General features: G+C 40.6%; 1 protein-coding gene and 1 pseudogene across 1 annotated transcript in view; one reads left to right on the top strand and one right to left on the bottom strand.

The window, feature by feature from the left end:
• Positions 1-22974, bottom strand: part of Chic1 (cysteine rich hydrophobic domain 1) — a 47968-nt gene that overhangs the window by 15443 nt on the left and 9551 nt on the right. Inside the window, exon 3 of the mRNA XM_038316295.2 lies at positions 18959-19114. Within this exon, the coding sequence (XP_038172223.1) occupies positions 18959-19114 (156 nt within the window). The remainder of the gene's footprint in view (positions 1-18958; positions 19115-22974) is intronic.
• Positions 11203-11301, top strand: LOC119805590 (annotated as a pseudogene).

Below are 22974 nucleotides of genomic sequence, written 5' to 3'. Positions count from 1 at the left end.
GCCAGCCATTTTGGAAGGATGCCTCCTTCATTACCTAATCATGGCTTCTCTCCCTACCTGTCTGCCTATCGGGAAATCTGTCTAATTCCTAGTTCTCAGTATGATGATCGGTAGACCACTTTGAAGCCACCTTTTTCATTGCTGAGACTAGCAGAATCCTGAAGGAGCAGAAGGAGGGAAAGGGTGAAATTTAGTAGGGGATGGTCGTGCACGCCTTTAATCCCAGCACTCCGGAAGCTGAGGCAGATGGATCTGTGTGATTTGAGCCCAGCATGGTTTACAAAGTAAGTCATACACCTGAATCAAACTCCAAAACATGTAAAGAACCCCCACACCTGAACAGAAAACAAAACAACAAGCAAAGAACCAGTCCAAACCGGTCCATTACCAGAAGGGCCACCTGGTGAAACAGGAAAAACAAAAGTCTTTAGGCTTTTGTTCAAACCACTCTGCTTTGAATTTCTCACCAGGGGTGGGAAGTGGGAGGGGGGGGGGAGTATGGAGTGTGGTGGGAGTAGGGAAGAAGCCAGCCATTTTGGAAGGATGCCTCCTTCATTACCTAGTCATGGCTTCTCTCCCTACCTGTCTGCCTATCGGGAAATCTGTCTAATTCCTAGTTCTCAGTATGATGATCGGTAGACCACTTTGAAGCCACCTTTTTCATTGCTGAGACTAGCAGAATCCTGAAGGAGCAGAAGGAGGGAAAGGGTGAAATTTAGTAGGGGATGGTCGTGCACGCCTTTAATCCCAGCACTCGGGAGGCTGAGGTAGATGGATCTGTGTGATTTGAGCCCAGCATGGTTTACAAAGTAAGTCATACACCTGAATCAAACTCCAAAACATGTAAAGAACCCGCACACCTGAACAGAAAACAAAACAACAAGCAAAGAACCAGTCCAAATGGGTCCATTAGCAAAAGGGCCACCTGGTGAAACAGGAAAAACAAAAGTCTTTAGGCTTTTGTTCAACCACTCTGCTTTGAATTTCTCACCAGGGGTGGGAAGTGGGATGGGGGGAGGATGGCATGTGGTGGGGGTAGGGAAGAAGCCAGCCATTTTGAAGGATGCCTCCTTCATTACCTAGTCATGGCTTCTCTCCCTACCTGTCTGCCTATAGGGAAATCTGTATAATTCCAAGATGATGATCGGTAGACCACTTTGAAGCCACCTTTTTCATTGCTGAGACTAGCAGAATCCTGAAGGAGCAGAACGATGGACAGGGTGAAATTTAGGAGGGGATGGTCGTGCACGCCTTTAATCCCACCACTGGGGAGGCTGAGGTAGATGGATCTGTGTGATTTCAGCCCAGCATGGTATACAAAGTAAGTCATACACCTGAATCAAACTCCAAAACATGTAAGAACCCCCACAATAGAACAGAAAAATACAAAACAACCAGCAAAGAACCAGTCCAAACCGGTCCATTAGCAGAAGGGCCACCTGGTGAAACAGGAAAAACAAAAGTCTTTAGGCTTTTGTTCAAACCACTCTGCTTTGAATTTCTCACCAGGGGTGGGAAGTGGGAGGGGGGGGGGGATGGCATGTGGTGGGGGTAGGGAAGAAGCCAGCCATTTTGAAGGATGCCTCCTTCATTACCTAGTCATGGCTTCTCTCCCTACCTGTCTGCCTATAGGGAAATCTGTATAATTCCAAGATGATGATCGGTAGACCACTTTGAAGCCACCTTTTTCATTGCTGAGACTAGCAGAATCCTGAAGGAGCAGAAGGAGGGAAAGGGTGAAATTTAGTAGGGGATGGTCGTGCACGCCTTTAATCCCACCACTGGGGAGGCTGAGGTAGATGGATCTGTGTGATTTCAGCCCAAATGGTATACAAAGTAAGTCATACACCTGAATCAAACTCCAAAACATGTAAGAACCCCCACAATGGAACAGAAAAATACAAAACAACCAGCAAAGAACCAGTCCAAACCGGTCCATTAGCAGAAGGGCCACCTGGTGAAACAGGAAAAACAAAAGTCTTTAGGCTTTTGTTCAAACCACTCTGCTTTTAATTTCTCACCAGGGGTGGGAAGTGGGAGGGGGCGGGATGGAGTGTGGTGGGGGTAGGGAAGAAGCCAGCCATTTTGGAAGGATGCCTCCTTCATTACCTAATCATGGCTTCTCTCCCTACCTGTCTGCCTATCGGGAAATCTGTCTAATTCCTAGTTCTCAGTATGATGATCGGTAGACCACTTTGAAGCCACCTTTTTCATTGCTGAGACTAGCAGAATCCTGAAGGAGCAGAAGGAGGGAAAGGGTGAAATTTAGTAGGGGATGGTCGTGCACGCCTTTAATCCCAGCACTCGGGAGGCTGAGATAGATGGATCTGTGTGATTTGAGCCCAGCATTGTATACAAAGTAAGTCATACACCTGAATCAAACTCCAAAACATGTAAAGAACCCCCACACCTGAACAGAAAACAAAACAACAAGCAAAGAACCAGTCCAAATGGGTCCATTAGCAGAAGCGCCACCTGGTGAAACAGGAAAAACAAAAGTCTTTAGGCTTTTGTTCAAACCACTCTGCTTTGAATTTCTCACCAGGGGTGGGAAGTGGGAGGGGGGGAGGATGGCATGTGGTGGGGGTAGGGAAGCAGCCAGCCATTTTGAAGGATGCCTCCTTCATTACCTAGTCATGGCTTCTCTCCCTACCTGTCTGCCTATCGGGAAATCTGTATAATTCCAAGATGATGATCGGTAGACCACTTTGAAGCCACCTTTTTCATTGCTGAGACTAGCAGAATCCTGAAGGAGCAGAATGATTGATAGGGTGAAATTTAGTAGGGGATGGTCGTGCACGCCTTTAATCCCAGCTCTCGGGAGGCTGAGGTAGATGGATTTGTGTGATTTGAGGTCAGCATGGTTTACAAAGTAAGTCATACACCTGAATCAAACTCCAAAACATGTAAAGAACCCCCACAACTGAACAGAAAACAACAAAACCACCAGCAAAGAACCAGTCCAAACCGGTCCATTAGCAGAAGCGCCACCTGGTGTAAGAGGAAAAACAAAAGTCTTTAGGTTTTTGTTCAAACCACTCTGCTTTTTATTTCTTACCAGGGGTGTGAGGTGTGGGGGGGCATGGGGTGGGGTGGGGGTAGGGAAGAAGCCAGCCATTTTGGAAGGATGCCTCCTTCATTACCTAGTCATGGCTTCTCTCCCTACCTGTCTGCCTATCGGGAAATCTGTCTAATTCCTAGTTCTCAGTATGATGATCGGTAGACCACTTTGAAGCCACCGTTTTCATTGCTGAGACTAGCAGAATCCTGAAGGAGCAGAAGGAGGGAAAGGGTGAAATTTAGGAGGGGATGGTCGTGCACGCCTTTAATCCCACCACTCGGGAGGCTGAGGTAGATGGATCTGTGTGATTTGAGGTCAGCATGGTTTACAAAGTAAGTCATACACCTGAATCAAACTCCAAAACATGTAAAGAACCCCCACAACTGAACAGAAAACAACAAAACCACCAGCAAAGAACCAGTCCAAACCGGTCCATTAGCAGAAGCGCCACCTGGTGTAAGAGGAAAAACAAAAGTCTTTAGGTTTTTGTTCAAACCACTCTGCTTTTTATTTCTCACCAGGGGTGTGAGGTGGGGGGGGGGGGGGGGGGGGGGGGGGTAGGGAAGAAGACAGCCATTTTGGAAGGATGCCTCCTTCATTACCTAGTCATGGCTTCTCTCCCTACCTGTCTGCCTATAGGGAAATCTGTCTAATTCCTAGTTCTCAGTATGATGATCGGTAGACCACTTTGAAGCCACCTTTTTCATTGCTGAGACTAGCAGAATCCTGAAGGAGCAGAAGGAGGGAAAGGGTGAAATTTAGTCGGGATGGTCGTGCATGCCTTTAATCCCACCACTCGGGAGGCTGAGAAAGATGGATCTGTGTGATTTGAGCCCAGCCTGGTCTACAAAGTAAGTTTCAAGACAGCAAACTCTACTTAGTGAGACTCTGTCTCAAAAAAGTTATAAAGAAAGGTGTATAAATATATAGCTTTTCCAGAGTTTGATTTTGTTTTGCCTGCAGTCACTTCTGCTCTTTGACGCAAGGTGGCGCTCTAAGTCCAGGTTTCTGTATAGGCTCAGCAGTTCTCAAGATCTCACTTTTTCTTTTTTTCTCTTTGCTTCTCCCTCCCCCTTTCTTTTTTCTTTCCCCTCTCTCTCTCTCTCTCTCTCTCTCTCTCTCTCTCTCTCTCTCTCTCTCTCTCTCTCTCTCTCTCTCTCTCTCTCCCCTTCTTTCTTTTTTTTAAGACAGGGTCTTACTATGTAGCCCTGGCTGTCCTGATAACTCACTGTGTAAATCAGGCTGGCCTTGAACTCACAGGGATCTTAAAGTTGCAACGTCCTACCTACTCCTGTTTCCTGAGTGCTGGGATTAAAAGAATGTATAAAGCCTGGTCAAATTTGCTACTCTTACAGAGGATCCAGGTTGAGCACACTGTGAGTGCCAGCTGTCAATTTTCTGTAACTCTAGTTTCGGGGCATGCAATGCCGTCCTCTAGCGTCCAGGAACAACAGGTACACAAGTGGTGCACATACATACATAAAGGCACAACACCCATACACATAAAAATAGATAAATAAAGAAGAAATTAATGATAATCTCCCGCATAGACATCATTTGACCTATATGGATTCACTGCTGAATTCTATGAAATCTTAAGGAAGAAATTAGTATTTCTCAGCAATATCATCCAGAAAACAGGGGCAGAGCACAAATACTTCCTAACTTGTCTATAGTGCCATTATTTCCATAGTACTCAAACCAAATAAAGATGCTACACAAACATACCTGTAGGTTAGCTGTAGGTTATTTCTTCGTAAACAATGTCACAATAATCCCCAATTAAACATTACAAATACAGTCAGGTATTTATCACAGCCAAGTGGGATTTGAAAATCAATCCATCATATTAGCAAATGTAAAGAAGAAATATCACGTGACTGTACCAATACATTAAGGAAAGGTTTCTGACAAAATGAAACACTGAGCGGACTCAAAATAGGAAGGAACTTCTTCAACTTGAAGAATAATATCTACAAAAAGTACAGCTAAGTTTATAGTTAAGATCACATATGGAACAGCTGAGGTACACAGCCAATATTCCTATTAAAAGTCAAAGTGAGCCAGGTGGTGGTGGTGCACACCTTTAATTCCAATGTTTCGGAAGCAGAGACAGACAAATCTCTGTGAGTTCGAGGCCAGCCTGGTCTACAGAGCTGGTTGTAGGACAGTCAGGGCCACACAGAGAAATCGTGTCTCATAAAACCAAAAACCAAAACGACAACAAGAACAAAATCACAGTGCTTGGGGGCTGGAGAGATGGCTCAGAGGTTAAGAGCACTGGCTGCTCTTCCAGAGGTCCTGAGTTCAATTCCCAGCAACCACATGGTGGCTCACGACCATCTGTAAGATCTGATGCCCTCTTCTGGTGGGCAGGCATACATACATGTAGACAGAACATTGTATACATAATAAATAAATAAATTAAAAAAAATCACAGTGGTTGTCATAGCTAATGAGATAGGATAAGAAAGAAAAGGCAGAAAGAATGGGGTGTGTATCTGCTCACTTTCCTGTAACAGTTTACCACAGAGCAGGTGGCTTTTGAAAAGCAGAGCTCTAGTCCTCAGAATTATGGCAGTGGGAATGCCCAAGATCATATTGCCTGAAGACTCAGTGTCACATGAGGCACCAATTCTTGGCTCACATTCATAGTCACCTTCTTGCCGTGTCATTCTTTTGGGCAGAGTGGTGAGACAGTTATCTAGAGTTTCTTTAATAAGGGCATTCATTCTGTTCATAAGGGCCCTGTCTCATGATGTAATCACTTCTCCAAAGTCCCACTCCCCAATACCATCACATGATGAATAGCTTTTAACACAGCAATTTTGGAAGATGTAAACATTTAGGCTGTACCATTCTGCCCCCTCCCACCCCGTCCCCAATTATATATCCTCTCTCTCCTTTTTTTTCCTGTTTTTTCAAGACAGGGTTTCTTTGTAGCCTTGAAGCCTGTCCTGGAACTAGTTCTTGTAGACCAGGCTGGCCTCGAACTCACAGAGATTTGCCTGCCCCTTCCTCCTGAGTGCTGGGATTAAAGGTGTGCGCTACCAGCGCTCAGCATCATGTCCTCTTGCACAGAAAGCATTCATTCCATTGCAGTAGTTCCCATTCCAACATCAACTCAAGTGGAATTTGAAATTACAAACACAATACTGTCTAGTTGAGAATCCACAAATAGAAATAGTAAAGTAGAAATTTAATAAACTATGAAGGAAATCACAAACTCTGAGGAAAGAAAAAAAACAACTATCCAAATAGAGAGATATTCCAGGAACACAGGTGAACTAGACTCAATATTGTCAAAATATCCAGTCTTCCCAAATTAATCTATATTTTAAAGTACTTTCAGACAAGGTCCCAGGTAGTCATCATGAAAATATAAACGAACTGATTCTAGAGCTTATACAAAAGGCAAACATCCAGAGTAATCAACAAAGAACTAACGGAAAACAAAGTCAGAGAGTGACTGCTACCTGCTCTCTTCACTTAGTAGAAAAGGTACATTTCAAAATTATTTATTCATGTATTTTATGTATATGAGTACCCTGTCTGCATGTATATCTGCACACCAGAAGAGGGCATCAGATCCCACTATAGAAGATCGTGAGTCCACTCTGTAGTAGTTGGGAATTGAACTTAGGACCTTTGGAAGAGCAGCCAGTGCTCTTAACCGCTGAGCCATCTCTCCAGTCCCATAAAAGTACATTAATCCAGCAATGTGCTATTGATAAAAGTATCAATGGGCCTGATGAGAAGGGTAAAAAATAAATGCACATAAATCTAAAGCCATCTGATTTTTGACAAATGATGAAAGGCCTTCTATTGGAGAAAGGATAGTATAGTCTTTTTGCATATAGTTCTTGAACAAGTAGATATTCACGATTAAAAATGAATTCATTCAAAGATCATGGAGATAAATGTAAACTGCAAAACTATAAAATGCCTATACTATAGCCTAAAACAAAATTGAGGTGACTTTAGGTTTGGCAATGGATTCTTAGATACGCAACCAAAAGGAAGAAGATACAACTAAAATAAAAAAAATTGGTTATGTTGAAATCAATAAAATTTAAAAATTCTGGTACAGATAGCTAATTCTTATGAGAATGAGAAGATAAGCAGTGGACTTGGAGAAAATATTTGCAAACTACTTATCTTGAAGACTACTGGCATGCACAGTATTTGGATTGTTTTAAAAAGTTGAGCAGTATTCAAAGAAAAACAAAACTGGGCAAGCCCCTGGCTTGTTAGATAATGGTGCTCCTTTGAAAATGGATGGTGAGCATCCTCTGGAAGGTGTGCAGTCTTTCTTCTTCTTCTGGAAGTATCCCATACCTGGGCTATTAAAAATGGGGGTGGTTGTGCACCATGGCACATGCTTTTAATCCTAGCATTTGGGAAGCAGAGACAGTTGAATCTAAGACAATATCTCAAAAACAAAAAAACGCAAACTATAACAGTCCCCCAACAAATAAAAACAACAAAACCAAATTCCCAGACAAAGGGATACTGTGAATAGAAAACTTTCAAAGAAGACACACAAATGGCAGGTAAGCACACAATAAAGTCTACTCAGCATCATATGACTCCATAGAGCTGAAAATCAAAATTGTGAAGCGCTGATTGTGTTGCACCAGCTGGGAAACACCACTGAACAGGTGTTCAAACGACCAAAATCTAAAACACTGACAACGCCAAATGCTGGGGCTGAGGCTGTGGAGAAACAGAAGTTGTAGTTACTGCTTGTAGGAATGCAGAATGGACTGACACAATGGAAGGCAGTCTGGCGGTTTCCTACAAAGCTAAGCAGACTCCTACTTCTTGGTACTTCTTGGTACTTCTTCAAATGAGTTTTAAAGTTCTGCTCACTCATCTTTATGATTGCTACGTCTTGAAGCAACTAAGATAAACTTCAATAGGTGAAGAGATGATAAAAAATAAAGCATAGGCTATTTAAACGAGGCAACAGTATCCAGTGACTAGACTACTAAGGCTAGATCTGCTGAAATGAGCTACCAAGCCAAAACAAGTTTAAGAACTTTAAATATATCCTGGTAAGTGGAGGAAGTTAGCATAAAAAGACTATCTGAACTAAATTTAAGCATAAGTTTCTAGAAGAAACAAAAACATTAGAGTCAAAAAAGTTCAGTGATCGCTCAGGATTTGGAAGTGTGAGAGAGGGAGGAACAGGTACAGTATAGTAGACACTTGGGCCTGTGAAATTACTATTCAGTATGACACTGTGATGACAGATAGGATAAGTAGCTGTTAAAATCCAAAGCATGTAGAATACAGAATGAACCCTCATGGAGACCATGTAGCAACACTGGCTCATCAATTATGAAAATGTCATCACACAAACACTAGACGCCAACAGTAGGCAAAGTTGGTATCCAGTGATAACAAGTTTATGGGATTTCTGTATTTTTGTTCATTTTATTCTGTAAACCTTATATTGTTTAAGAAATATGCTAACTGGATTGGATATATATATATATATATATTCTAACTATATATAATAAACATGCTAACTCTCAACCCAGCAGTTAAGAGTGCTTGCTGCTCTTCCTTAGGACCTGATTTTGATTCCCAGCACCCATATCAGGGAGCTCAGAACTGCCTATAACTAGCTCTAGGGGAATCTGCTGCCTCTGGACTGTGTGGGTACCTGTATTCATGTGGATATTAATTGCCCCTGCACGTAATTAAAAATGAAATAAATATAAAAAAATAAGTGTCCTCTACAAGAGAAGCAAATTTTCATAACCACTGAGCTATATCTTCAGTCCTAGCAAGGAAGCTTTCAAAGATGAAACCAAGCGACATTGGACATTAATTTGAATTTGCTGAGAAAAAACAGAGAACTCTTAAGAGGCCAAATGAATTTGAAGTAAGATAAATTCAAAGCAAGCATACCAAGACAACATGTAATGAAACTATTAAAAGTCAACACATAAACTTAAAGCAGCTAGAGAAGAGAAGCTCAAGGAGATGAAGAACTCATTTCACATCAGAGGCCAGGAAGCTCAGAGGCAGTGGGGTAACACATTTAAGTGTTGAAAGAAAAATTATCAACCAAAAATTCTGTGTCTAAAAAATTATCCTTTCACTAACAAAAGAAAATTTTTAAAAAATCCAGAAAAACAATGGGTGAGAAAATTTATTGTCATGTGAGCTGCCTGTAAGAGATTCTAAAGAGAGTTCTTTAAGTTGAAATGAAAGGGCACCACCAATAAAATACAGAGTATATAATACATATTAAAAAAATACCCAGTGGGGGCTGGAGAGATGGCTCAGCAGTTAAGAACATTGACTGCTCTTCCACAGGTCCTGAGTTCAATTCCCAGCAACCATATGGTGGCTCACAGTCATCTGTAATGGGGTCTGGTGCCCTCTTCTGGCCTTCAGGCATACACGCAGACAGAATATTGTATACATAATAAATAAACATTTAAAAAAAACAGTTCTATTGCAATATGGTTGGTAACATCTCTTTTGATTTAGAAGATGAATCATAAAATGAAAATTATATATCTGTATTAATGGGCACATAATACTCAAGATGTAACCTGGGATAATAACAACATAAAGACAGAGGTGAGGACAAATACTGTGTGATATAAGGTTGGGATTACAGCTGCGCACTGTGGCGGACTCTTTTAATTCCAGCAATTGGGAGGCAGAGGCAGGCAGATCTCTGCCAAGTTTGAGGCCAGCCTGGACTACAGAGCGAGTTCCAGGATGGCTAAGGCTACACAGAGAAACCCTGTTTTGAAAAACCAAGAAAGTTGGAATTGAAACCAATAAAAAAAATCAAAAAAAAATATACACAAAAAGAATTGAGAAAATACATGGCTGTTAAATGTGAAATGACCCAGCAGGCTCATGTGTTTGAACCTTCGATCTCCAGCTACTGGTGCTGTGTTCAGAAGTTGTGGAACCTTTGGGGAAAGAGACATGGCTTGTAGAGGTGGGTCACTGAGGTAGGTCTTTGAAGGTTCTAGGCTGGTCGTGCTTCTGACCTGAGTTCTCTGCTTTGTGATCAGCCATGATGTGAATGAGCTGCACATTCTTGAGCCATGGGACAGAGCTGCAACACCATGTCATCCCTGACTTGATTCTCCTTGAAATCATGAGCCAAAATAAATCCTCCCTTCCTTAAGCTGCCCTTTATCATAGAACATGAAAGATAAACCCAACAATACTTCACTACAAAAATCATTTCTATATAAGACAAGGAGCTGTATTAGTTAGTCCTCTACCGCTGCAATAAAACACCATGACCAAGGCAAATTAAAGAAGACTTTATTTGGGATTCCAGTTCCGGAAGGCTAGACTCTGATGGCAAAGGGAAGGCATGGTGGCAGGAGCAGGAAGCTGAGGGCGGACATCTTGAACCATAAGCACTGAGAAGAGAACTGGAAATGAAACCTCAAAGCCCACCCGCAATAGGATACTTCCTTCAACAACCTAAATTTATCCAAACAGTGCCACCAACTGGGATCAAAGTATTCAAACATCTGATCTTATGGACGGTGGTATTACCATTCAAACCACCACTGGAGGTAACAGAAGAACTGAGGGACAATAAAAGTATGACAGGTAAAAAGCAAAATAAAAAAAAAGATAACTGTTTTGTGAGCTGAATTCTGTTCTTGAAAATTCATGTTAGGGTCTCAACTCCTGGTATCTTGGGAAGTGGTGCATTTGGAGATAGGGAATTGAAGGGGGTAGTTCAGTTCAAATGAGGTCTTATTGGTATGGTATAATATAATGATTGGTTTGCCTTTTTGTTGTTTGAAACATGGTATCAGGTTAACATCAAACTTGTTAGGTAGCTGAGGCTGGCCTTGAATTTCTGATCCTCCTGCTTCAACCTCCTGACTGCTGAGATTACAGGCATGAGGCACCATACCTGGTTGTGATTGGAATACTTATAGGAAGGGGATATTAAGAATCAGACCTGCAAACCGGGCAGTGGTGGTGCACACACCTTTAATCCCAGCACTCAGGAGGCAGAGGCAGGCAGATCTCTTGTGAATTTGAGGCCAGCCTGGTCTACAGAGTGAATTCCAGGATGGCAAAGCCAACCCTGTCTTGAAACCAACCAACCATCAACAAGAAAAGAATCAGACATGGTGCTCGCTGTGGCACCTAAAATTGGAACGATACAGAGAAGATTAGCATGACCCCTGTGCAAGGATGACACACAAATTCGTGAAGCAAGAAAAAAAATCAGACATGCACAGAGAGACAGGTGAATATACAGAGACAAGACTGTAATTAACTACCCCCCAAAATCAGAAAAACAATACTCGTGGAGACTTTTTTTTGATTGAGGGATAGGGTCTTATTCACTATGTAACCCTGGTTGGCCAATGAAACTCTATGCAGGCCTTGAATTCACAGAAACATGCCTGCTTCAGTCTCCCAAATGCTGAGATTAAAGGTGCGCTCCATCATGCACAGATGTTGAAGATATCTTCATCTTGGGCTCCTGACATCCAGAACGGCAAGGAAATACATTTCAGTTGTTTAAGTCACCTAGCCTGTGGTACTTTGTTACCAAAGCATCAACAAGTTAATCATAATCAAGGTATATTGTGTGGGAAAAGAATATATTATCTCTTTTCTTTTCTTTTCTTTTCTTTCTTTCTTTCTTTCTTTCTTTCTTTCTTTCTTTCTTTCTTTCTTTCTTTCTTTCTTTCTTCTTTCTTTTTTTCTTTTTTTTTTTCTTTCTTTTTTTTTTTCTTTTTTTCTTTCTTTCTTTCTTTCTTTCTTTCTTTCAAGACAGGGTTTCTATGTGTAGCCCTGGCTGTCCTGGAACTCATTTTGTAGACCACACTGGCATCAAACTCACAGAGATCCACCTGCCTCCCGATTGCTGGGATTAAAGGTGTGCATCACCACCATCCGGCAACATTATCTATTTTGAATAGGGAAAAAACCCTAGAAATTTATATCTCACAGTTCTTGAGGTTTGAAATCTGTGATCAAGAAGCCAGCATGATTGAGTCCTGGTGAGGGCTTCTTGCCAGAGTGTTGAAGAGCTTGCTATATATGTCTCTTCACATCACAAGGAAAGACAGAGATGGTGAAGGAGAGGCAAAGTGAGTGGAGGATGGGAAGAGAGAATTCTTTGGTCTTTTCATAGAAAGGCAATAATCTCATAAAGACTCTCTCCTTCAGGGTTAGGACTTCGACATAATGAACTTGGTGAAGACATAAAGGCTCAGTCAGTAATAATATAAGCTGATAAATTAGAGGAGAAATCTATCTAGAAGACCTAACTATTATGAACATACATGCAATGAACAACAAATTAAAACCTATGATTAAAAATTGACTACACTGGGCTGGAGAGATGGCTCAGAGGTTAAGAGCACTGACTGCTCTACCAGAGGTCCTGAGTTCAATTCCCAGCAACCACATGGTGGCTCATAGTCATCTATAATGAGATCTGGTGCCCCCTTCTGACATGCAGGCATACATGGAAGGAATACTGCATACATAATAAATAAATAAATCTTTAAAAAAATTGACTACACTAAGGTGAGAATTAGGTAATTCCACAACAATAGAGACTTTGATATCCTACTTTCCATAATGGACAAAACACAACTATGCAGCTTAACAAAGAGATTTACAAAGGAAGAAATCAAACACCATATCCTGAAACAATGAATAGCCCAAAGAACCCACAAGCAACCTAGAAAATAGTGAAAACAAACTACTTCAGGCTAAACTTAGAGGCTGCAACAAAAGCAATGCTTAGAAGGAAAAGGAACTATACACAGCTGTGGGAAGAGAGAAGACTGGCCTCAAACCAATAACCTAGTTCACACCTTAAGGCATCAGCCAAGGAAGCAAAGTAAATCCAAAGGCAGCAGAAGAAAGACAGAGAGAGTAGGAACAGAACAGTAGCACCAAAAGGTCTCCTTTTGAAAATACTGACAAATATACTAAACATCTAGCTGCACAAGAAGACTCAATGGACTAAGCCCGAAACTTCGTAATTGACCTTTCAGGAATGCAGAGCTGCAGCCCATGCTAAGAAGAGCGCTATGCATATACACTAGAGAGCCTAGAAAATGGGAAGGAATTCCTAGAATTGACTCAAATACAAATACAGAATCTGGTGAGGGGCTGAGAGGATAGGAGAGAGGAAACTCTGGTTGAGATGCAAAAAAATAAAATAAAAAAAGAATAAGCCTCAGTAAATCTGTTTAAGCCAAGTCAATAGAGTACATGCAAATCAAACCCTTGCCAACATAGTAAATCCCAGGCTTTCCTAGTACATTCTCCAAAGAATATTAAAGAATTAATATTAATCCTTTTAAAACTGTTCTGAAAGATAAAGAGGAGGGAGCGCTTCTTAACTTGCAAAGATGATGGGGAATGGTGGCTTCCGGGGATAGGGTTTTCCTGCAGGATGATAAAGGAGGGCTGGAATTGCACAATGGGGATGGCTGTGTGACAGTGTTAATGGTTTTAATGCCATTGAATTATACCCTTGAAAGTGGCTTCACAGGCAATTTTTGTATATGTTTCTACCCAATAAAAGCCATTATCTTTTCTTGCTTTCAAAGCCAGCCATGAAGTAATATATAGAAATATAAATATATAAATTTATAAAGTAAAATATAAATATGTAATATAAAATTTCAATATAATATAAAATTTATACTATATTTTATAGCTGGGCACACGCCTTTAATCCCAGCACTTGGGAGGCAGAGGCAGGTGAATCTCTGTGAGTTCAAGGCCAGCCTGGTCTACAAGAGCTAGTTCCAGGTCAGGCTCCAAAGCTACAGAGAAACCCTGTCTTAAAAAAAAAACAAAAAATAATATTTATGAAAATATAAATATAAAAAAGTAAAGTAACATAAAGAAAATATAAGAGCCAAAGTAGGTTGCACTTGCTTGGGATTGGGGAAGGGGCTGAAGAGAAATTTGAAGTCACTACAAATGGTCCCAAGCTTTCCTTTTAAAGGTGAAGGAAATGTTCTAAAGTTAGAGTGTACAGTATGGTTACATAAGCACTATTTGTAAATATACTAAAACTAAAGGATTCATCTTTTCAAAAAAGATTTATTATGTATTTATTTATTATGTACACAGTGTTTTGTCTGCAGGTATGCCTGCACAACAGAAGAGGGCACCAGATCTCATTATGGAGGGTTATGAGTCACCATGTGGTTGCTGGGAATTGAACTCGACCTCTGGAAGAGCAGCCAGGGTGCTCTTAACCACTGAGCCATCTCTCTAGCCATGTAGTTTATCATCTTCTTTTTGGGGGAGGGGTTGAGACAGGGTTTCTCTGTAGCTTTGGAGCCTGTCCTGGAACTCTCTCTGTAGACCAGGCTGGCCTCAGACTCAGAGATCTGCCTGTTGCTGCCTCTGTTTGAGGTCAGCCTGGTCTACAGAGTGAGTTCCAGGACAGCCAGGGTTACACAAAGAAATCCTGTCTCAAAAAAGCAAAACAAAACAAAAAGGAAAAACACACAAAAAAACCACACAATTATTTTCTTATATACGACTATAGGCAAATGATTCAAGTTCAGCAGAAGATAAAGGTAGTGGCTTGAGCTATGGATATAACTTAGTAGGTATAGTGCTTGTCCGGCGTGGACTTAAACCCCTTGGTTCCACTCCCAGCACTATATAAACTAGGCCTAGTTTACATAGTAGTATATTATAGTATATTATAGTAGTCTATAATCTTAGCATTCAGGAGGTGGACACAGGATCAGAAGTTCAAGGCCATCCTCACCTACATAGTTCAAGGCCAGCCTGGGATTGGCAACGTGCTCCCAACAAACAAACAAAAAACACCCTCTAAAGGTTCAAAGGCAGGGTACATCTAAGTTATAGCACTGTACAGAATAGCTTCATGTCTTCTTTGCATAAGAGCACACATGTACTCTGAAAGACACAAGTAAAATGCTTAAATCCAACTTGCAGATAGAACTATTTGTCTCTTGCAACAAAGCCTGATTCCTTTTCTATATGACATGATGTATAGGTAGGGCTTTTGTTTTATCCTCTCTTTATTTAAATACTTTAAAAACCCTACAAACACAGAATCGAGTATGATGGTAATTACAAGTTCTACCTCATAAAACACCATCATATTTGTTTTATGAGAATAGACCCTCCCTTTGAAATAGCCCTCTCAATTTGTCAAGGCTCAGAGTAAAAAAGGGGAAAGGTTTAAAGTAATTTCACATGTCGGGGTGGTGATATGACCAAGTCTCAAAGCTGAATACTAAACTGTAGCTGCTTCCATAGTTTGTGTAAGAGGGGGGTAAGTCAGAACTGACTGGACCCACATACCTACATGTAAGGGGGGGTAAGTTGAAATTGACTGGACCCACACCACACCTATGTGTAAGAGGGGGTAAGTCGAAACTCATTGGCCCTACATACCTTTGTGGCTACAGTTAACTCTCAGTAATGTCCAGTCTTCTCAGATCTCCAGCTTTTAGGAGAAGCTGGCTGTATAGCACAAATTTTCTTTTAAAAATTAATGAACGAGGTGCCAGGTGTAGAATCCAGGACTTGACAAACTCTAGGCAAGAGCTGTCTCACTGATCCGTATCTCTGATTTCAGTTTTCTAATTTACTCTTTTGAGACAGGGTTTGTGTAATAGCCCTGGCTGTCCTAGAACTCACTCTGCAGACCAGATTGGCCTCAAACTCAGAGATCTACCTGCCTCTGCCTCCTGAGGTGTGAGCCACCACTGCCTGGCCTAGTATTTTTAAATGCTGATAATTTTTCTAAATGTTCAAGAATATAGAGGAGTGGTTTGGCTCTTGGGGTAATGGTTTACAAATCTACACTAAACAATCTTTAGACAGGGTCTCATATAGCCCAGGTAGGCCTCAAACGCACTACACAGCCAAGAATAGCCTTGAACCTTGCTCCTACTGTTTTCACCTCAAGTGCTGGATAAGACATGTGCTACCATGCCTGGTTTATGTGGTGCCGGGGATTCAACTTCGTTTGGGCTTTGTGCATGCAGAGGAAGCAGTCTAATTTTATCTCCAGTCTAAACTGTCATTTCTAAAGACTTATTTTGTATTTTTTAAAATGTGTGTATGTATGTGTGCCACATTTGCGAGGGTGCCCATGCAGGCCAGAATAAAACCCCCCTTAGAGGGGGCTGGACAGATGGCTCAGCAGTTAAGAGCATTGTCTGCTCTTCCAAAGGTCCTGAGTTCAATTCCCAGCAACCACATGGTGGCTCACAATGTAATGAGGTCTGGTGCCCTCTTCTGGCCTACAGGCATACACACAGAGAGAATATTGTATTGTATACATAATAAATAAGTAAACAAATATTTAAAAAAGCTTCCCTTAGAGCTGGAATTATAGGTGATTACAAGTCACTTGATGTGGGTCTGAAACTTGAACTTGGATCATCTGGAAGAATAGTAAACTCTTCTGAACTCTGAACCATTTCTTAAGCCCCATAAATTATCATTTTTTAAATTGTAAGGTGTGTGTGTGTGTGTGTGTGTGTGTGTGTGTGTGTGTGTGTGAGAGAGAGAGAGAGAGAGAGAGAGTATATGCATGTGGAGGTCAGAGACAACATGTGGGAGTTGGTTCTCTCTTCTATCATGTGGGTCTAGAGATTAAACTCAGGTTCTCAGGCTTGGCACCAGTCACCTTTACTAGCTGAGCCATCCTGCTGGCCGCAGTGTAAACTCTTACTTAACCAAAGCAATGGCAGAAAGAAGGATTATCAGGGAATCAGTACCATCTCAGCCTTTATTGAATATTCTACTAGAAATACTCATAGCAGAAACACATGGTTGGAAAAAAATGTTTGTTTCAGGCCCTCCAGCACAGGTATTGAGATGGACAAAAGCATAAATAAATCACAGAGGAAAACATTCTTGATAACATTAAAACCAAAAACCTTGTTTCTAGTAATTAAGACTGGCTATATTTATGTGATAGGAAATTTTTGGATTAATTCACACTGAGGCTTTAAAACAATGGGGTAGAAGTTATTGATTGCAACTTCTAAAAAATACAATTAAAAATTTTTTGCTCTCAGCTTTTTTAAACTTATAGACAGTTGAAAATACTATACTTGCTTTGACAAACAACTTAAACTGTATTTATTTAAAGCAAAGCTCTGACCTACTGGTGGCTTTAATAACCACAAGGGAATCAGTAAACTGTTTAACTTTTCCATTCCAAAAGTCATAGGGGAACTTGATTTGGTGACACACGCCTATAATGCTAAGGAGGCTGAAGCAGAAAGACCAGGAGCTCAAGGGCTGCCTGGGCTACAGAAGGAGTTTAAGATCAGCCCTGGTCAGGTGTGTGGTAGTGTGAATCGTTAATCCCAGCACTCAGGAGGCAAAGGCAGATGTAGACAGATCTCCATGAGTTCAGGATCAGTCTGGACTATATAGTGAGTGAGTTCCAGGTTAGCCAGGACTACACACTGAGATCCTGTCTCAAAAAAAAAAATAGCCTGGGTAACTTAATGGGACCATGTTTCAAAATAAAAACAAGGGTTGGGGCTTTGACTCAGTGGTAGAACACCTACTTACCACGCACAATGTTCTAGGTTAAGGGAAAAAGTCAAAGTTTACAGCGTTTTATTTATTACCTGCCTTTTTGAAGCAATCATAAAAGAGCTTAAGAGAAAACACAAGATAAAATGAGTATTTCTTGAAATATTTTCAACTCATAATACCATATCTGATTTAGTGGACCAATTGTGATTTACAAGTTTAAACAAACATCAGTAGACACTAGGGAAAGAACTTTAGGTAAAATGGGTGTTTGGATTTAATTATAATTGAATTTGTGTGTATACGGGCATATGGTGCATATGTACAGGCATGTGCCTGTATGAACTTGTGGAGGCCCGAGGATGGCCTGCTCTACCTCCTTCCATTTCCTTCAGACAGAGCCTCTTGTTTAACCCAGAGGTAGGCTGATGGTCAGCAAGCCCCAAGGAGCCTTCTGCCTCCATCCATGCCTGGCTTTTGACATGGGTACTGGATTTAAACTCAGGTCCTCACTCTTGCTCTTACCATCTCTCCAGGGCCTTTAACCACATTTTTTTCCATGTCTGGGAACTGAACTTAGGGCCTCACATCCGATAGACAAGCACTCTACCATTGAGCTATATTCCCTGCCCATTAATCAGATTTTTCAAAGAGGTCTTCCCACATTCCTGAAATAAAAATAAATTTAAAAATTATATCTTTAAATATATAAAAATTTTAAATTTATTTTTATTTTATGTGCATTGGTGTTTTGCCATGGGTGTTGAGTCCCCTGGAACTGACAGTTGTGAGCTGGGAATTGAACCCTGGTTCTCTGGAAGAACAGTCAGTGCTTTTAACCACTGAGCCATCTCTTCAGCCCCATTAAATATAATCTTAAAGACGATAAAATTAAGGCAGTATCCTAAATTCAGGACACAACTAGAAAGGTTATTTTGGAATTTTACTGTAACATGTTCAAAGCTAAGGGCTTTCTCAACCTTTGAGGATTGCTGGTTCTTTCGTTTGGCTTCAAAAAGCCAAAGATGCTCTCCTGGTACCTTAGCTCAGATTATTTAAGTCATTTCTTTGACTTTTCTTTTTAAAAAAGTAATTCATACACATTTACTTGAGTACATTTAATTAGATTACATTTATTTCAAGTAGTAGAAGCTCATACTAAGTGATAAAGTATTGATAAAGGCTGAACAAGTGGCTTATACTTCCTTCCTGGAGTTTCTTGAGTTTTAATATAAGGACAGCATTGTTATGGGAATTTAATAAATCATGTAAAGTAAATTGAAACAGTTCTAACACATAGTAAGTGTCCAATAAATGGCAGCTCTTTTTATTGTTATACAATAGGCTGGTTATACTCACTCTCTTGTTGAGACAAATAACAGGCCACAGGCTGCACCCCAGGGTGCAGCAGCAGCAGAGACATCCACACAGCAGCCATTTCACATTGACTGGGAGAGCCTTTTTTAGACATGAGTTCACACGGCCAATGCTGGTCTTGAATTCTTCTGGAGCCACCTAAAACAGGGGGACTAACTTTATGAGTTTGTGGACAGCTTCCTACTACCCCCAATTCTAAAGAAAATATCTTATCAGAAATACTTTAATGTCTCAATATATTCTCGCCATAAATCTGTATCATATACTCATGGAAGGCATCAGGGAGTGAAGCAATATAATTTCATGCTTGAAGAACTTCATGTAATATCTACAATGCTCTGAAATGGCCATAATCCCCTGAAAGCAACATAACTGATAATAAGGGAAACCCATCAAACATTCTTGTTAAGACAATGGTGCTCACAGTCTTCAGGCACCCTGACTGAAAGCTGAGTTATGGTTAGAAGCATAAGACAAGAACAAAAACCAAACTACTGACCAGAGGAGATAGAATAAAAATTAGGCATTCATAATAATCCTGAATTATTTTGATTTTTTTTTTGAGAGAGGGTTTCTTTGTATAGAAGCTATGGCTGTTCTAGATCTCACTCTGTAGACCAGGCTGGCCTTGAACTTACAGAGATCCACCTGCCTCTGCCTCCCCCCAGTGCTAGGATTAAAGGTATGCACCTCTGTCGAGCCCTGATTAGTTTGAAATAAATTCTTAACACATTTTCTTTCTGGCAAATCTGCAATTATAATAGTTAAATTTGCTGCTGATTGCAGTGAAATATATTAACAAGAGATAATATCTGGTAATTATGCTTAAAACAGTCTGTCAGTATTCAGCACATATTAGATTCATAACCACTCTGAGTTTTGAAGGTTGAAGAGTCTTTCCACAAATTTAGTATTTCTAATTAGTCTCTGTTCCTGCAAGTAGTTGCTTGTGCTTCTCTGTAAACAATGACAGAGGCAATTCAAAGGCATGAGCACGACCCATGTAGTTAAGATTTACATCAAAATTTCCTCTTGCAAGTTTCATGAGTCAAAGGCACACTAAAAATAGTCTGCTTTCGGTGAAATCGTGTTTCTGTATCCCCAAGATGATGCTGCATTACTCAGATTGTCGGCAGACAGTAAATTCAAGGGGAAGAGTTCAGCATCTTGTTGTGAAAGCAAATCTTATAATGTTGGTAGAAAAATAAATTGCTGTAAAACAAAATGCGTAACATCACAGACCTAAAAGCTTCGCTCTTCCGCATAAGAGGCTGCACTAGACAAGTCGCTTTTTCACATTTTAAATTTTTTTGGCAGGGTTGTCTTAGACTCCACACAAACATACACATTGATAGATGCTATAAAGGTCCAATTCAGCACCATCACAATTAAAACATTGAGTAGATAAGCTCTATTAGAACTGTTTGTGTCACCCATAAGTCAATTATTCAGTCCATGAAATGGCTATTTTTGCTAACAATGGCCAGTTTTGAAATTGTAGGGCTTAAAACTTTGTTTACACGGGAAAAATGGACTTCATTCTCCATCTACACTGTTAAAAACAACAGTCACAGCTACTGTGCAGCAAGAATCCCAATGAACTGACATTTCTGCAGGGCAAATATGGAAATAAATTTACAGAATTATACTTTATAATGGAAATAAAAAATATTAATAAGCCAAATCAGGAGACTTGGTTTCCAGTTCTTGCTGTGCCTGAGAAAATCACAGACAAAATCATTTTATTTTTCTGAATCCTGGTTCCTCATGTACAAGGTAAAAATGATAGTCTTTGCTTTATCTTTTTAATATATTTATTTACGTATTTTGTGAGTGCTCTGTCTGCATGTATGCTTGCATGCTAGAAGAGGGAGACATCTCATTAGGGATGGTTGGGAGCCACCATGTGGTTGCTGGAGATTGACCGCAGGAGCTCTGGAAGGGCAGCCAGTGCGCTTACCTGCTGAGTCACCGGATATGCAAGTTTCACCTTAGAAAGAATTTCTTGGCCGGAGTAGTTTGAAAAGAAAGCCTGTAAATCATGTCTCAGACATACAGAAAGCAAAGCTGTTGCCTGACTCCTCTGAAGGCAAAGGGATTGGTCAGAAAGCCCACCATTTGTTAGACCTTCGATCAGAAATAAAAGGATAATATGTCACGTTTTGAAGGAAACTTCAAAGCTCTTCAGCTTTAGAATTTTTTCAGAGCTATTCCTCCCATCCGTTTCTTTCTTCTCCCTTCTTCTCAGAACCAGGGAGGGAACTGGGGGGGGGGGTAGCCCACACTAAGCAGAGGCTCTACCACGTGCTCCACCTGTGGTCCTTTGATGTTACTAGTTACTATCTAAACATTTATCTGTCCCAAACAGCAACATCTCACTTCCTTCTCAGCGCAGGAAATCACTGAGTAACCAGGTACTAGTTAAAGAAACACAGTTTCCATCTGAAAGGAGTTTTCACCTTCACCTTCTACCTGAGCTAAGGGACACACAGAATCAATCCCAGAGTCCTTCACTCCCCTAGGCATTTATTCTTACTCTCTTATAACTGTGTAACATTGCTTCCTCCTATGCACAGGCTGCAATTCTTTTTCCTTCTGTAAGGAAAACTAAGAATAAATGAGGTAACAGCTGTAAAACTTAACACAATATCTAGCGTATATTAGGTACTCAGTAAATGGAGCTATTGTCCATATTTCATGGTGAGATTACAGGTAAAAGAGGAGTCTTAATTTGTGTTCTTTAAGCATTTAAATGCTACTGGTCTGACAACTGTACATTTTCTGAAAAACACAACCCCTTACCTCACTGCCTAGAAGGGCTTAGAGAACAGCTTTTCCCTACTATCTTACCTTTATTCCTTCCTTCCTTCCTTCCTTCCTTCCTTCCATTCTCTCTCTCTCTCTCTCTCTCTCTCTCTCTCTCTCTCTCTCTCTCTCTCTCTCTCTCTCTAAAAAGAGGTTTCTTTCTATCAGGGAAGAACAGTGGTAGAAGGCTGAGGGAAGGGAAAGCTGGCTTTCAATTTGAAGCATGGAAATAAAATCAGTTATACGCCACAGTGTGCATAGTTTGTTAGGAAGCTGTCTATTATTACTTGTTTCTGAAAATGTAAGCAACACTCCTTAAATTAGACAATTTTCCTTCTTTCAAATCCTCTCCAAAAGGATACTCTCTTACTATAGACACATTAAAACTCAAATGTTCAACTTGCTAAAGATGAGAAATCAAATTTTGGGTCATAAAACAAATCTATTGAAAAGAAAAACATGCTAGAATCTCAAACAACCTACAATCTGCATTTTGGCTTTCAAAAGATGCCAGGATTGGCTTTGGGGGGGTTGAACCTGTTTTTGAGTAACAGTACAAGTCCTAAAGCAGAGATAGGGAATGAGAACTGACTAACTCTTAGCTTTGAACAAGGAGAGAAATGTTTAGTTAACTGCAGATTACGAGTTAGTACCGTTTGACTCATTCGCTTGTAACTATTTCTAGTATTGAATGTCGGCTGGGAGCCTCTGACTTTCTAACTGGACAGTAGGCTGTAAAGAAACATGTCATTCCTTTTGACTCGCTTGGAGAGAAAAAAGAAAACAACATCATGAAGGTAGAGAAAAGGGTCATAATATTTTATAACAGGATGTAGGACACTCAGAAGAAAATCCAAGCAAAGCCCAGCAGGACTGATTCACCTCCCTCATTGTGAGGCCCACAAGCATAGCAATCGCTTGTCATACAGGACCACAATAGAAAAGGGCAATTTTTATGGCTCACCATTCCCAACACGGCACAGTGTTCTCCCCATAACGCCCTTCACTCCTCTCAAGCTGAGAACCGGAGGCTCTCACCAGAATCTCTGTGTGTATACACATACATACCTACATGACTTGTCCTATCACGACAGGAGAACTTACCTTTAGTGAAATGGGAAAAACAATCTTTTCTGCACTTACAAGAATTAACACAAAAGAAGCAAAAAGTTAATACTGAGTTGTGGAATTTA

Source organism: Arvicola amphibius, chromosome X, assembly GCF_903992535.2.
Source record: "Arvicola amphibius chromosome X, mArvAmp1.2, whole genome shotgun sequence".
In the NCBI taxonomy this organism is placed as follows: Eukaryota; Metazoa; Chordata; class Mammalia; order Rodentia; family Cricetidae; genus Arvicola; species Arvicola amphibius.
Note: the sequence above shows the minus strand (reverse complement) of the source record. Positions and strands in the feature narration are given on the sequence as shown.